Source organism: Nerophis ophidion, linkage group LG04, assembly GCF_033978795.1.
Source record: "Nerophis ophidion isolate RoL-2023_Sa linkage group LG04, RoL_Noph_v1.0, whole genome shotgun sequence".
NCBI lineage: Eukaryota > Metazoa > Chordata > Actinopteri > Syngnathiformes > Syngnathidae > Nerophis > Nerophis ophidion.
The window spans coordinates 484714-499807 of record NC_084614.1 but is presented as its reverse complement, the minus strand read 5'-3'; the positions used below and the strand labels follow the sequence as shown (position 1 = coordinate 499807).

Sequence of the window (15094 nt, the reverse complement as noted above, 5' to 3'; positions counted from 1 at the left end):
ATTACTTCCTGTCTTTGCAACGCTGTGCCATCTTCCAGGTCGTAAGTGTCGAAAAGCCCGATTCTAGCAGCCGGGCTTTAACGGTGTGTGTGCGTGGGAAAAGGGCGCTGCGTTTCACCGAGGTGCGGGACTACCAGCGTCTGGCGACCACGCTCCGAAGCAGGTGTGGGATCACTGCCAGCCCTCAGCACTCCGCTTCAGTTGAGGTAAGATGTCTTGACTCCTGCACATGGCGTATGTTCCTGGCTTTCTTTATAACAGCCATCATCTGCACCAAGATCATACAGGGCGAATGTCAGTCGCTCATCAACCACTTTGAGGACAACCCAGAGGACGTGACTCTCATGGTGGGCCAGAAAGACAGCAGCAAGGCAGTGAGCACTGAGGCTCTCATGACTGTTTTTCACCCTCAGGATGTTGAAAACCTCGACCCCAAAATGGTAAATCAAATGCACCAACCATTAGGTCATACCCAGCAAAGTCAGAAATGATTGGAAGCCATTGCTGAAAGTCAGAACATGACTTATGAGCAAAAGTATTGAGCCACCCCTATTATTTAATAATTTATCACATGACATATGAAAAAAAGTATTGAGCCACCCCTATTATTCAATAATTTATCATTCAGGAGGTGGAATTTGAGTCATAATTATTAATCTTAGTTTAACCATGACCTCAACCCCACTGGGTCGACTTGTCACTGAAAAAAGCAGTAACCTCCAGGAGTTCGCTTTTTTTGTGTAAGTCGTGGCCCAAAAAAAAAACAATTTGTGTCAGCTTTTTTTAAAAAGGTTGCTGCAAAAGTTGCAATGTTTTGAGGCATTTTTTTTTTTTTTATATTATTGCATTAGCACATGACTTTTAAAAAAATGTAATCAATGTTTTACTCTGAAGGCGGTTATTATTACAAATATGTTTGGGTTACAGCATTTTAACAATACATTAAATAAATGAAAAAAAGGTTAATAATTTTGTGCACAGACATAAACAAGAAAGCCTATTTGTAAACATTTTTCACGTTTACAGTATTTTCTAAAGCACACGTGTTAAAGTCCAGGCAATAGCTGGACTGCCAGAACATGTCATATGGCCCATGAAAGCCTGAAAATAACATACATCAAGAAATTACTTTATCTTTAGTTTATTCATTTTTTTCATTTTGACAGAAAATAATACATGTACTGCATGTAATAGCATGTATTTTAAACTTTAATATGATCTATTAATGCAACAAATATATTATCATATATTCGAACAATCTCAGTCCAGGTGAGTCTGGGCTTTCTACCACTCACACATTTGCCTGTACTTGGAGAAATGCAGAGTTTGATGAATTCAGACAGTAGAAGTTATGAATGATGTTAATTTTGAGAGTATGTGGATTAATGAATCCGAGTCATCAAACCGCTGTTGAACAGCTAAGAAGTATGCAATGCACTTGTTGCTATTTAACTGATATTGAAAACATGATTTAAAAAATTATATAATTTTGTTTAAAAAATTATTGATGCAAAAATGAAGTATGGTTCTGTAAGTCTGGTTTGGTGATGACATGTCCCGATTATTGTCCATCGTATATATTTCTGGAAGCAAAAATGCAACAGAAGCATACTTTAATATAGTTCTCCTTGTGTTCACCAGCTTAAAGAAAAGATGAAGGAGCAGTCTTGGAACATCCATTTTTCGGAATACGGACGTGGCACAAGTATGTTCTTTACCAAAAAGACACGTGACTTGATCGTCCGTGGCGTCCCAGAGGCCTTGAGAGGAGAACTGTGGATGCTTTTTTCAGGTATTTGTCAATCAAATTTACCTTTCAAGTAAGGCTGCAATCACCAACCTCAATTCACTCTAATATACAATTTATTTTTTAAATAACAACCATTTCTTAATATGATAATCAACAAACTGCCTAGCAAACGCTGCCATTTTACTTTCATTAGCATGACAGCCGACACTTTTTCGTCACTTCTCCAACGAGACTTGCCAGCCAGGGCAGCAGATCTGTCTCGCCCTGGTCAATGAAGCGCGCTGGTTTTCATTTATCAGCTTTCGGTAGAAATTAATTGACTTGTTAACAAATGTATTGTGGAGTGAGTGAGCATGCCATTGTTTTGACTTGATTAATTTATTTTGTGTTTCTTTTCAGTGAGCATGCCATTGTTTTGACTTGATTAATTTATTTTGTGTTTCTTTTCATTTCCATTAAAAAAAGTCTCCTCTCGAGTGTCCTTCCAGGACCTACCGTGAGGAAAGACCATTGGAAGTTTCTTTACAGCAGAACAAGAAAATGAAATGAATTTAATTATATTTATATAGTGTTTTTTCTCTAGTGACTCAAAGTGCTTTACATTGAGAAAGCCATTGTATACATTTAAGTTACATTTATACCAGTGTGGGTGGCACTAGGAACAAGGTGGGTGAAGTGTCCTCCCCAAGGACACAAGGGAATTGACTCCGGTTGCGGAAGCTGGATCTGAACCAGGCCCCCCTAAGTTCCTGTTCGGCTGCTCTACCATCTGAGCCACGCCGCCCAAATGAAGAGTGTAGTAATAATAAAAAAACGAAAGTGTTTAGTTTTTTTTTTACACAGGAAAACCCATGCCTCTTATCATGCATGTGTGGTAAAAAAATCCTCCAAAGGAATCCCTATCTCAATTCTAAGCAAGAAAATTGTAATTTGCATTTTTTGCAGGACCTTGCAGCTCTACTCTCAGGCACATATTGATCACAGTCATCATACCATAAGGTGAATAACTAACATTATTATTATTATAATTTTTTTATTTTTTTTTACCTGGGCCTGAACGGATAAGGAGCTGTAAACGACATGGCGACCCACCCCGGCTATTACACAGAGCTGGTGGAACAGTCTCTAGGGACAAGCACGTTGGCGACAGACGAGATTGAGAGGGACCTTCATCGTTCTCTACCCGAGCATCCTGCCTTTCAGAGTGACACTGGAATATCCGCTCTTCGTAGAGTCCTCACTGCGTATGCCTGCAGAAACCCTAAAATTGGCTACTGCCAGGTAATATCTCTCCAAGGCCTCCGTCACATGTGTGTAACAGAAATGCAAAGATGATCACTCAGTAGAGTTAAAATGCACACCAATAGGATTTCAATTTTTGTGGAAAATCACATGAGATCATTGAGATATTTTTACAACCTTTGCTCTAAGCAAAGGACCTAAAATATTACCATTTCTTTTAAACCATTGAAGGTATGAGTTCAAAGACAGTTAAAAAAATTCACACTCACAATGTTCTAAAGGTATTCCATTTTTAAAGTGTGTTATATATTTTGCCTAGGCCATGAACATTCTCACCTCTGTGTTGCTGCTCTACGCCAAAGAGGAGGAGGCCTTCTGGCTTTTAGTGGCCGTTTGTGAAAGGATGTTGCCAGATTATTTCAACAGGCGAATTATAGGTGAGAAGAAAAGTTATATAGTAAAGAGTACATGTCTTTAAACAACCACAAAGTAGTAATGGCCGATTGACTGGTGACGACAGGCTCCATCCAGCTCACCAGAGTGACAATGAACAGAATAATCAGCAGAAAATCATTCAATCAATCAAACTTTACTCAAATAGCACATTTCATGCACAGGCAAGTTGCAACACAAAGTGCTTTACATCAGTAAATAAAGCACAAAAAAGAAGAAAACATGCACACTGCACTTTTGACAATAACAAAGCATGGTATGGCACTGAAAGATTGAGGAAAAACGCCAACTCTGAGGCGTCCACAACAGAGAAAATGACCATAACTACTCTTTAAGACACCGAGGTCATGTCCTCTGTATTTTTTTAGGTGACAAAAGGATGATGATACGACTGTAAATGTACTTTGTGTAGGAGATCATGCGCGTTGTATAAAAGCATGCGTAGATGATCCTCTTTCAGTCTACAATCTTCGGTCATGCACAGCCCGCTACAACTCCAGATCAATTAAAACTAATGTATGTTTTAAATGAAACATTCAAAAAATTCCTTAATTTATGTTGTATTGTGTGTCATTGTACCTCCAGGTGCTTTGGTGGACCAGGCTGTCTTTGAAGATCTGATTCGCGAGAACCTCCCCCAGCTAGTAGAGAACATGACAGACCTGAGTTTCTTCTCATCTGTATCCTTGTCCTGGTTTCTGACGCTCTTCATCAGTGTACTGCCCATCGAAAGTGCTGTGAACGTGGTGGATTGCTTTTTCTACGACGGCATCAAAGCAATCTTGCAGCTCGGGCTGGCAGTGCTCAACTACAACATGGAGGCTCTGATAAGTTGCCACGATGATGCAGAGGCTGTCACCATCCTTAACAAGTATGTGATGACTTATCAAAATTCCCCTTTTGGTCATCCTAAAAGTGTCATTTGTGTTTTTCAGATTTTTTGACAGCGTGACAAACAAAGACAGCCCGTTACCGCCAACAGTGCAGCAAGCCCCCGTGGGCAACAACGATAAGTCATCTCACTTCAACGTGGACATCAGTGAACTGATCCGAGAAGCCTACGAGGTTCTGCGGATTTTAATTCCCGATCTCTTTGGTTAACAGATGACTGATGAATCGCTTTCTGCCTTCCAGAAATTTGGCAGCATTCGCTCAGAGGAAGTGGAAAGTTCACGAAAGAGAAACAGACTGTTTGTGATCCAGACACTGGAGGACACAACCAAGCAAAATGTTGTAAGTGGCAGTAGTCATTCAGTAGTACCTCAATTTAAGAGTGCTTTGAGATGAGCGCTGTCTCTTGGCTAATTTTTATCCTTTAAGTTGAAAGCAAAATATTGTTTTACAATCATTCCCGCCATTAATCAGTATAATGAATGTCACAATAAACCTTGTAAGATCCGACAAAACATCAGGTCTAACTCGCTTATAGCTAAAATCAACCTAACTTTGTTTTTCCAACCATGGGAAGAAAGAAAGTTAGCGGGAAGTACAGTAATGAGAAAAAGAAGGGTGTCATTTTCATTGAATTAAAGAAAAAAAATCAAAAAACCATTACCGAGCTTGTCACCAACTTGGCGAAACAGTTCAAACACATCACTGCTAGTCTGCACCATGTTGAAGTGGAATGAGTTTAACGCCAAGCAACATTTAAAAAAAAAAAAAAATTAAAACAGGAAACATTTAGCCATGAAAATATGGAAAGCTGCAGATGGTGTGTTTGACGGAGAAGCAGCTGGATTGAGATACTGTGGAAATCCACTCTTCAAAGTAAATGCTGTACATTATTAGTACATTACTTCATACAACTACTATAGTTGTTAGTACATTTTCTTCAAACAATATTGAAAACTTGTTGGCGAAAAGCAGAAAGGAAGGAAGAGAGAAAAATGCCACACGATGCCACCTACTGTACGTATTTTCCTACAAGTTCCGTCTTGAATTCAATTGTATTTCTCACTATCTTTATTGAAACACTGGCATTTACAACTTTCTTTGGTAATGCTCCACATGACAGGATTTGCTTTTAAATAAATGATAAATGGGTTGTACTTGTATAGCGCTTTTCTACTTCGAGGTACTCAAAGCGCTTTGACACTACTTCCACATTTACCCATTCACACACACATTCACACACTGATGGAGGGAGCTGCCATGCAAGGCGCCAACCTGCACCCATCAGGAGCAAGGGTGAAGTGTCTTGCTCAGGACACAACGACGTGACGAGGTTGGTACTAGGTGGGATTTGAACCAGGGACCCTCGGTTGCGCACGGCCACTCTCCCACTGCGCCACGCCGTATTTTGTGTCCTTTTTTATTAGTTTTAGTTCTGTGCTCTTAGTTTACATGTTTCCTTTTGTGAGTTGATTACATTCCCTTTACTAGCCTTTGACTCGAGATACAAGTTATTTGGGTTAAGAGCTGCGTCACAGAACCAATTAGGCTGGTAAGTTGAGGTACGACTGTACCTGTAATGCGTCAGTAACGATGGATTTGTCTTCAGATTCGCGTGGTATCCCAAGAAGTCAAATTCTCCCCACTCCAGCTTGATGAACTCTACAATCTGTTCAAAGTAAGTACACACCTTGCAATTCTCCGAAAGCAAAAATACCTCTTAAAGGTGGTCACCACTTTGAAGTATTTAATTTCAGAGGCAGCATTTTCTCAGCTGCTACTGGACTATGAAAAGTCCCGCACTGCTCCATCATGACCCGAGTCTGGCCTACCTTGAGCAGTACCAGCTGGGCTTTCAACAGTTCGCTGTAATCTTCCCCCTGCTGGAACCTTGGACCTTTTGCACCAACAACAGCAATCTTTCGCTTTGGGTTTTCCGCCTAATCGACGAGAACCAGGATGGCTTAGTCAACTTCAAAGAGTTCTGTTGTGCCCTTGGTGAGTCTTGGCCTGTAGCTTTCATTCACATTTGTCTTAATTTTACTACAATCTTGCTTCTCCTGTAGATACTTTGTACTGCGGGACCTTCACAAACAAGCTTAAATTTCTTTTCAAACTGCATCTGCCGCCAGGTAAGTGAAGTCTCAGGAATACGGGTCAAACAATTGGATTGAATGCCCTCAGAATACAATGAGCTGGATGAATGAGAACATCAACAAACCAAAAACATGTCAGATGCTTAATAGTCTTCATTAAGATAAAAGAAATCAGTGTCTTAATTGTCATTTATTGATACATTGTTGATACAAATAATGGAATCAACACGGAAATAATTTGCCTTAAGTGAAGTCATTGTAGTCATGTCAGTGATCAGGACCATATAGCGAAAGCGGTGTTTAATTGGCGAGCACATCGCCCTCAGGAGGATACTTGAATGCATGATTCTCATTTGCATGATTGGCATCTGTGTGCTTGAAGGCAGCATCAAAAATAGCCTGCGAAAGGTAAAAGAGCTTTGCCATGGTTACGATAGATGTGAGGAACTGTGAGGGTATTTTGTGCTTCCTCCGTTGTTAGGACAAAATGTTAAATTTAAAGCTGAGAGCTTGGCAGCAGAACGTAGAACGTGGGTAGGTGAGAGTTGCAATCCTTCATCGCCAAGGCCATCGCTCTCGTTTTAACATCAACCACACTAGGGTGGCTAGTAGGGCTGCCAATCTTTGGGTGTCCCACGATTCGATTCAATATAGATTCTTGGGGTCGCGATTTGATAATATCTCGATTTTTTTCGATTCAACGCGATTCTCCATTCAAAAACTATATTTTTCCGATTCAAAACGATTCTGTATTCATTCAATACAGAGGATTTCAGCTGGATCTACCCCAGTCTGCTGACATGCTAGCAGAGTAGTATATTTTTTTTAAAAAGCTTTTATAATCCATCCATTTCCTACCGCTTATTCCCTTTCGGGGTCGCGGGGGGCACTGGCGCCTATCTCAGCTACAATCGGGCGGAAGGCGGGGTACACCCTGGACAAGTCGCCAACACAGATAGACAGACAACATTCACACTCACATTCACACACTAGGGCCAATTTAGTGTTGCCAATCAACCTATCCCCAGGTGCATGTCTTTGGAATTGGGAGGAAGCCGGAGTACCCGGAGGGAACCCACGCATTCACGGGGAGAACATGCAAACTCCACACAGAAAGATCCCGAGCCTGGATTTGAACCCAGGACTGCAGGACCTTCGTATTGTGAGGCAGACGCACTAACTCCTAGGACAATTTTTTATCAACTGATTGCAATAATGTAAATTTGTTTTAACTATTAAACAAACCAAAAATATGACTTATTTTATCTTTGTGAAAACATTGGACACAGTGTATTGGCAAGCTTATGAGATGCAATGCAAGTGTAAGCCACTGTGACACTATTGTTCTTTTTTTTTTTTTAATTTCTAATGATAATGTAAATGAGGGATTTTTAATCACTACTATGCTGAAATTATAACTAATATTGATACTGTTGTTGATAATATTCATTTTAGTTTCACTACTTTTGGTTTGTTCTGTGTTGTGTTTGTGTCTCCCCTCAATTGCTCTGTTTATTGCAGTTCTTAGTGTTGCTGGGTCAGGTTTGGTTTTGGAATTGGATTGCATTGTTATGGTATTGCTGTGTAGTGGTTTGTTGGATTGATTAAAAAAAAAAAATAGATTTAAAAAAAAATGACAATCGATTCTGAATCGCACAACGTATTCGAATCGATTTTTTCCCACAACCCTAGTGGCTAGGGTGTGGCTACCTCGCGAATACAGCTGTGTCAATTTCTGGTAGTGAGTAAGAAACACTCCTCTCATCAGGGAAGGGAAATGGTGTACTACACTATATGGACCAAATAATAAATAATAACATTTTGGATTGGGTTCAACTAGGGGTGACATTTTACTAGTTTTTCAAGACGACCTTAGCCATTTCAGCACACAGGAGTAGAAGCACGTTACATGCACTGTCTTTTGTTAAATTTGTGAATAAACATAAATATTTAATTTCAATGTGTACACTTGTGGTGAAATCATGTGCGTCAAATAAAATGAGAAAAAAAATTTGGTAGGTGCGGCTTATATTTAAGTGCGCTCCACAGCCCGGATACTACGGTAAATCAATTAAATTTGTTAGAACCAAAATATTTACACATAACACATTTTCGTAGAGAATAAATATAGTTGTTCATGCCCAAAACGAGACAAAATACATATAAATGATTAATAAAATGGATAAACAAACGTTTAACATGACTTCCACCTTTATCGAAGACTCTTGTCGGTGAAGTTTGGACAAGAAAGATGACGAGAAGGGTAGCCATGCGGACATCTTTGTACTTTGCGAAGGGTTTTTCCTTGAATTCCCTAGTGTTTGTCACATTCTTTGTCAAAGGGCTGGCTATACCTTTCTTTGCAGTCATACTTAGTGAAAAAAAGAGCATAGACGGAGTCACCATTGCTTGGGATTCTTAGTTTTTTGTACGCAGGTTTGGCCACACAAAAACAGAGACCACATACAAGAATCGGAGCAAGGTTTAGGTGAAATTTGTTGTTGTAAACAAAATTATACATAAGAGGCAAGAGTTTAGAGCTGTTGCTGGTTGATTCGTTGAACGTTTGGGAACAAATGAAGGAGTGTGTTCATTGGTGTGGTATATTATGATGTGTATGCAGTCCCATATGTAAATGGAGTCTGTATGGGGCCACCAGGCCACTATATAGAATGTACCTAGTATGTTTACGTAAACTAATCGAGCGTCAACGATAATTTCTGTTATTTATTAAATGATTACGCTTAAATATAATGGAAAGGGACAAGCGAAAAAATCTTAGGTTCTTTCCCCCTTTTTTTCTTCGCGAGGATTACGAGACATTCTTCATCTAAACGGGAATATATCAACATCTCGTCAGTCGGCATCCCAGTGAGAGCCGACAATCTACAGTAAGTAAGCTGGGGTACACATTTGGATGAGGTTCTTTGATGTACTTTGGGGCCAGTCCATTCAAATATTTAAAAACAAATAGTGTGATTTTAAAATAAATTCTAAAACGAACAAGAAGCCAATGAAAGGGAACAAAGATTGGGTGATGTGCTCCCCTCTTTTGTTTTTCTTTATTCCCGTTACAAATTATTTAAAAGACATACATTCTTTATAAACTCGATTTAACGAGTACGTCTAACTTACAACCACTATCTAAATCGACGCTAAGGCTGGTAGCTGTGAGACAGCTGTACTAAATATAGATGCAAACCAGTGGCCGGAGAACAGTTGCTGCCTTGATAAATCACACCATGTGTGCGAAAATATTTTATTTGCATTTTCTTCTCCCAGTATTGTGGTCTTTCTGATCATCAACATACAAACCCTGTTTCCATATGAGTTGGGAAATGTTGTTAGATGTAAATATAAACGGAATACAATGATTTGCAAATCATTTTCAACCCATATTCAGTTTAATATGCTACAAAGACAACATATTTGATGTTTAAACTGACAAACATTATTTTTTTTTGCAAATAATCATTGACTTTAGAATTTGATGCCAGTAACACGTGACAAAGAAGTTGGGAAAGGTGGCAATAAATACTGATAAAGTTGAGGAATGCTCATCAAACACTTATTTGGAACATCCCACAGGTGTGCAGGCTAATTGGGAACAGGTGGCTGCAATGATTGGGTATAAAAACAGCTTCCCAAAAAATGCTCAGTCTTTCACAAGAAAGGATGGGGCGAGGTACACCCCTTTCTCCAATACTGCGTGAGCAAATAGTCAAATAGTTTGAGAACAACGTTTCTCAAAGTGCAATTGGAAGGAATTTAGGGATTTTAACATCTACGGTCCATAATATCATCAAAAGGTTCAGAGAATCTGGAGAAATCACTCCACGTGAGCAGCATGGCCGGAAACCAACATTGAATGACCGTGACCTTCGATCCGTCAGACGGCACCGTATCAAAAACTGACATCAATCTCTAAAAGATATCACCACATGGGCTCAGGAACCCTTCAGAAAACCACTGTCACTAAATACAGTTGGTCGTTACATCTGTAAGTGCAAGTTAAAGATCTACTATGCAAAGCGAAAGGCATTTATCAACAATATCCAGAAACGCCGCCAGCTTCTCTGGGACCGAGATTATCTAAGATGGACTGATGCAAAGTGGAAAAGTGTTGTGTGGTCTGACGAGTCCACATTTCAAATTGTTTTTGGAAGTATTCAACATCATGTCATCCGGACCAAAGGTGAAGCGAACCATCCAGACTGTTATCGACGCAAAGTTCAAAAGCCAACATCTATGATGGTACGGGGGTGCATTAGTGCCCAAGGCATGGGTAACTTTTTTCATGGACGCCCCTGCTTATTTCAGCAAGACAATGCCAAGCCACATTCAGCACGTGTTACAACAGCGTGGCTTCGTAAAAAAAGAGTTTGGGTACTTTCCTGGCCCGCCTGCAGTGCAGATCTGTCTCCCATCGAAAATGTGTGGCGCATTATTAAGCGTAAAATACGACAGCGGAGACCCCGGACTGTTGAACGATTGAAGCTGTACATAAAACAAGAATGGGAAAGAATTCCACTTTCAAAGCTTCCAACGATTAGTTTCCTCAGTTCCCAAACGTTTATTGAGTGTTGTTAAAAGAAAAAGTGATGTAATACAGTGGTGAACATGCCCTTTTCCAACTACTTTGGCACGTGTTGCAGCCATGAAATTCTAAGTTAATTATTATTTTCAGAAAAAAAATAAAGTTTATGAGTTTGAACATCAAATATCATGTCTTTGTAGTACATTCAATTGAATATGGGTTGAAAAGAATTTGCAAATCATTGTATTCCGTTTATATTTACATCTAACACAATTTCCCAACTCATGTGGAAACCTGGTTTGTATATTTTGCACATCTAAACAGGAAAATATCAACATCCCATCAATCTGCATCCCAGTAAGAGCCGATATTGTACAGTAAGTGATGTTGAATTATGTTTGTTGGCTCTCATGAAATCTGTAGTGAGTAATAATCAGTGATGTTGTTGAAGGTAGAAGCGAATGTTGTAGCATTTGTGAAATTAATGCGCCGCCATCAGCTTAAAATGAACAAAATACGTAAATATTACCGTAAATGGTATTATGAATGTACCAGTAACTACATTACAGATGTTCTTAGGGAGTGTATATAAAACCTTGATGTAAGTGTTTGGATATGTTGAAGAGGTTCATTTAGCCTACTGACGTGTATTTATAAATGGTTGATTTATCCAGGCTAGTAAGGTAAATAAAGTGTTGTACCTGCCGCCAAGTTTCGGCTACCTTGCTTCTGCAGCCTTCATAAATCAAACATTTATAAATAAGTGTTTGGATGTTTTTTTTAAGCGCCTTATAGGCAAAATAGAGCGACTGCCATAGGATCCATTGTAAGCAAGTTATTTTCGCATATATTTACTAGTTAAAATGCATTAAAAAACATTTTCTTGTCTTACATAAGGATTGTGAATAATAGGCAAAATACAAAAAAAGTGCAGTTCCCCTTTAAAATAGGCTGGTTTGAATGTATTCTTTTGCCTGCAAAATAGTCTGGAGATTAAATCAACTACACCCTCTGCTGGCCTCTGTCAAGTAATGCATGTGTTTTTTCATTGTTTCAAAAATTATACATACAATACACTAGATACGTTTTAGAAACAATACATTTGCAAATCAATATTTTTGTTTCCCAATGTCTTTAGTTCCCGCTGAATCTGAAGTCTTCACCCTAACCTGATATTCTCCATATGATTGTAAATCATGGCTGCTGGTCATTTAGTTTATTCAAACAGCACATCCAGTGTCACTGCTGCCTTTTGTGGATTAGCATTCAATTCAGCTGCACAAAATGATACATATGCCTGCGCCATTGGGTGACAGGGGGAGGGGCTTGATTTTACTGATTTTAATAATTGAGTCTGTTTTCTGTGCTCCAAGAATGCACTAAACCACAACTTGTAGTCTATTTCGTACAACTGTATAGAGTATATGAACAACATTTTCTGGTTGATACTTTCTTACACTTCCTCTGTGTGGGGTTCTTATTTTTTTATTTTCCTTCATCTTTCCTCTCAGTGATCTTACAGTCTCTTCTAGCCTTCACAGGTAGTCCTTTGCACGCACAGGAACCCAGACTCCCAAACTTTTTTCCAACGACTGAAGACTCACTTCACTTGACTAGACTTCCTGGTCAGCCTCTTTACTGCTTCTTCCTACCTTTAAAAGTGTAACTTTGCCCTTTCCTTTTTATTTTCTCCGTCCTTCAATGCATTGATATTCCTAAGAGGAGTTTTCTGAATATAGTCTGTTCACTTGCAGAATTTGCTCTTCCAGAAGATGGTGTGATTAAAAAAAGTCCTGAGAGAGGTAATTTAAAACCATTTGCAGTCAAATGGTTTGTGCAAATGCACACTTGTGTTAATTCTCATGTGTGATTGATTGACAGGTAGAGGAAAAGTGGATCTCCAGGCATACCTGAAACAATGGCAGAATGAAATACTTAGGAAAGAGGAAACCATCAAGGACCTTCCTAGAATCAATCAGGTAATTCAATCATTGTGCTAATTGACTGCTGTACATCATATGTAATTAGTTACAGTAGTAAAGAAGAAGGGATTGACAATGGCAAAAAAACGCAAGGAGATCATGCATATATTGGCCGTTTTTGAACTGCTCAACATTTTTAAACAGACAGGCAGTCATTAATCAAATCTTAAAAAAACAATCACTGTATGTAAATGCTAAGTCAATACATAGCACCAATAAAATACAACTTTTATGTATTAAAACAAATGACTATGCACTAACAAACATGCAACTGTAACTTTATGTACAAAGTACAATGTATGCGGGATAATCCAGAATCAATTTGGGTTTCCGGCTTCCCAACATGCCTTGCGACACTTTTGTAAATAGCTGTTTAGGTTGCGTGTTATTGTTAGTGTTCATTAGTTTAACTTTTTCCTGAATTAGCAATAATTTTGTCATTTACCTTTTTGTGTGCCAAAAATTGAGATTCAATCAATTATTGTCATTATCATAAATAGTAACGAGATTACATATTGCGTGACGTTCACCATGGATACACTCATTTGCTGGACATTCATGTTATGATCCACCTACATGTGACATTATTAGGGGCATTTTGGAAGCAGTCCTGCAATGCATGTACAACAGAACCCACTTTTTCATGGAAGATGCTAGGAATAATTGCTAGTGTGCACTGGAATGGTGCAAGAAAATGCAAACATCAAGAATTATTTTCATTTTTCATATAGAAGATATGTTAATGTCGCCTATATAAAAAAAAGAACAACAAAAATGCCAGCAGACACCAAAACGCATAAATTGAATTTGTTTAGATAACCCAGTTAAGTCATCCATTAGCTAAAAAAATTATAGAATTATATTGCTGGATGGGCAATAATTCTATATTAGTCTATATATTTTGACAAGCATCCAAATCCACTTTATTTGTATACCACTATTAAGAAAAAACTGTTTTCAAAGTGGTGCACATAAAAGCAATTAAAAGTATTTCAATAAAAGTATTGAAAAGACCAGTAGATGAAATAGTAAAATCAATAAACACCAAAATAAGTACAAATCTATTTTGTAAAATAGAATAAAATAATAAAGGACACGGAAGACCATACGACTTAAGCCGATTTAAAAGCCAGAAATAAAAAGTATGTAGACTTAAAACATTCAACATTTTGACATGAGGGGGGCAGAACATTCCATAATTTATGGTTTATAGGCACCACTAGGTGATTTTCCTTCATGCGGCCCCTGAACTAAAATGAGTTTGACACCCCTGTACTGGACTGTGGATTCAGTTTTGTTGACAGTAATACGTGTGTTCTAAATAATAGCCAAACAAAATACATGATTAGGGGCCATAAACATATTAAAGAAAATGTACAGCCTCTGTCACTGATTTTAAAATGTAATTTCATTGAGCAGTTGCATGAAACTGAGCTGTAGGGTAAACAATAAATTATCAATTGAATTGGTCAAGATTGTGTCCAAAATGTTTTCTGTTATTAGAAGACGTGCCTATTTTTTGACTGATTTTTCAATCAAACAAGTTTTACAGTCATTCTGTCTCATCTCGATTATTACTCCGTCATGATTTGGTCATGCGCACCAAAGAAAGATATTCAAAAGCTCCAAATTATGCAAAATAAGACTGCACGATTGGCATTGAAGTGCCCACTTTGGACTACAATTGGCAGTGTGCACCACAATTTTATCCCAGTTGTATGTTGAAAAGCGCTTACCGTACTAAAAAAGTAGTAGTCAAGGAGCACGAACATGTGCGATGCAAAAAACTTTGTTGTACAGAGCTGCTTCCCGATAGAATAGGTAGCCTCATGTATTAAAGGAGACAAATAATGTAAGGGTTTTTAAAAACAAGCTTAAAACGCTATTACACGAAATATTCTTTTTTAATTCGCTTGTATTCTTTTTATATATGATGGATTGTAGTTCTGTATGTATAGCATTTTATGGGCATATCCTTTGTTATTGAGTGTCTTTTCTATGTATTGTTGTGATTTTATTTAGGTGTTGTTATAGTCTTGACCCTAGGCAGATTAGTGGCAACTGTGTAGCAACTAATGGTGATCCATTTTAAACAAATAAATAGTATGTCAAATCTCCTCTATAATAAAGTAAAATAGTAACA

At 38.4% G+C, this 15094-nt stretch overlaps 1 protein-coding gene across 2 annotated transcripts in view; it reads left to right on the top strand.

Moving 5' to 3' along the window:
• LOC133550662 (TBC1 domain family member 8B-like) overlaps positions 1-15094 on the top strand; it is a 63367-nt gene that overhangs the window by 34327 nt on the left and 13946 nt on the right. Inside the window, exons 7-20 of one of the 2 annotated variants that reach the window (XM_061896594.1) lie at positions 39-206; positions 279-440; positions 1642-1792; positions 2817-3031; positions 3312-3429; positions 4031-4316; positions 4381-4510; positions 4580-4678; positions 5946-6014; positions 6094-6334; positions 6403-6468; positions 12502-12594; positions 12724-12771; positions 12851-12948. In XM_061896594.1, coding sequence (XP_061752578.1) covers positions 39-206; positions 279-440; positions 1642-1792; positions 2817-3031; positions 3312-3429; positions 4031-4316; positions 4381-4510; positions 4580-4678; positions 5946-6014; positions 6094-6334; positions 6403-6468; positions 12502-12594; positions 12724-12771; positions 12851-12948 — 1944 coding nt within the window. The remainder of the gene's footprint in view (positions 1-38; positions 207-278; positions 441-1641; positions 1793-2816; positions 3032-3311; positions 3430-4030; positions 4317-4380; positions 4511-4579; positions 4679-5945; positions 6015-6093; positions 6335-6402; positions 6469-12501; positions 12595-12723; positions 12772-12850; positions 12949-15094) is intronic. The other variant, XM_061896595.1, reaches the window with a different exon arrangement.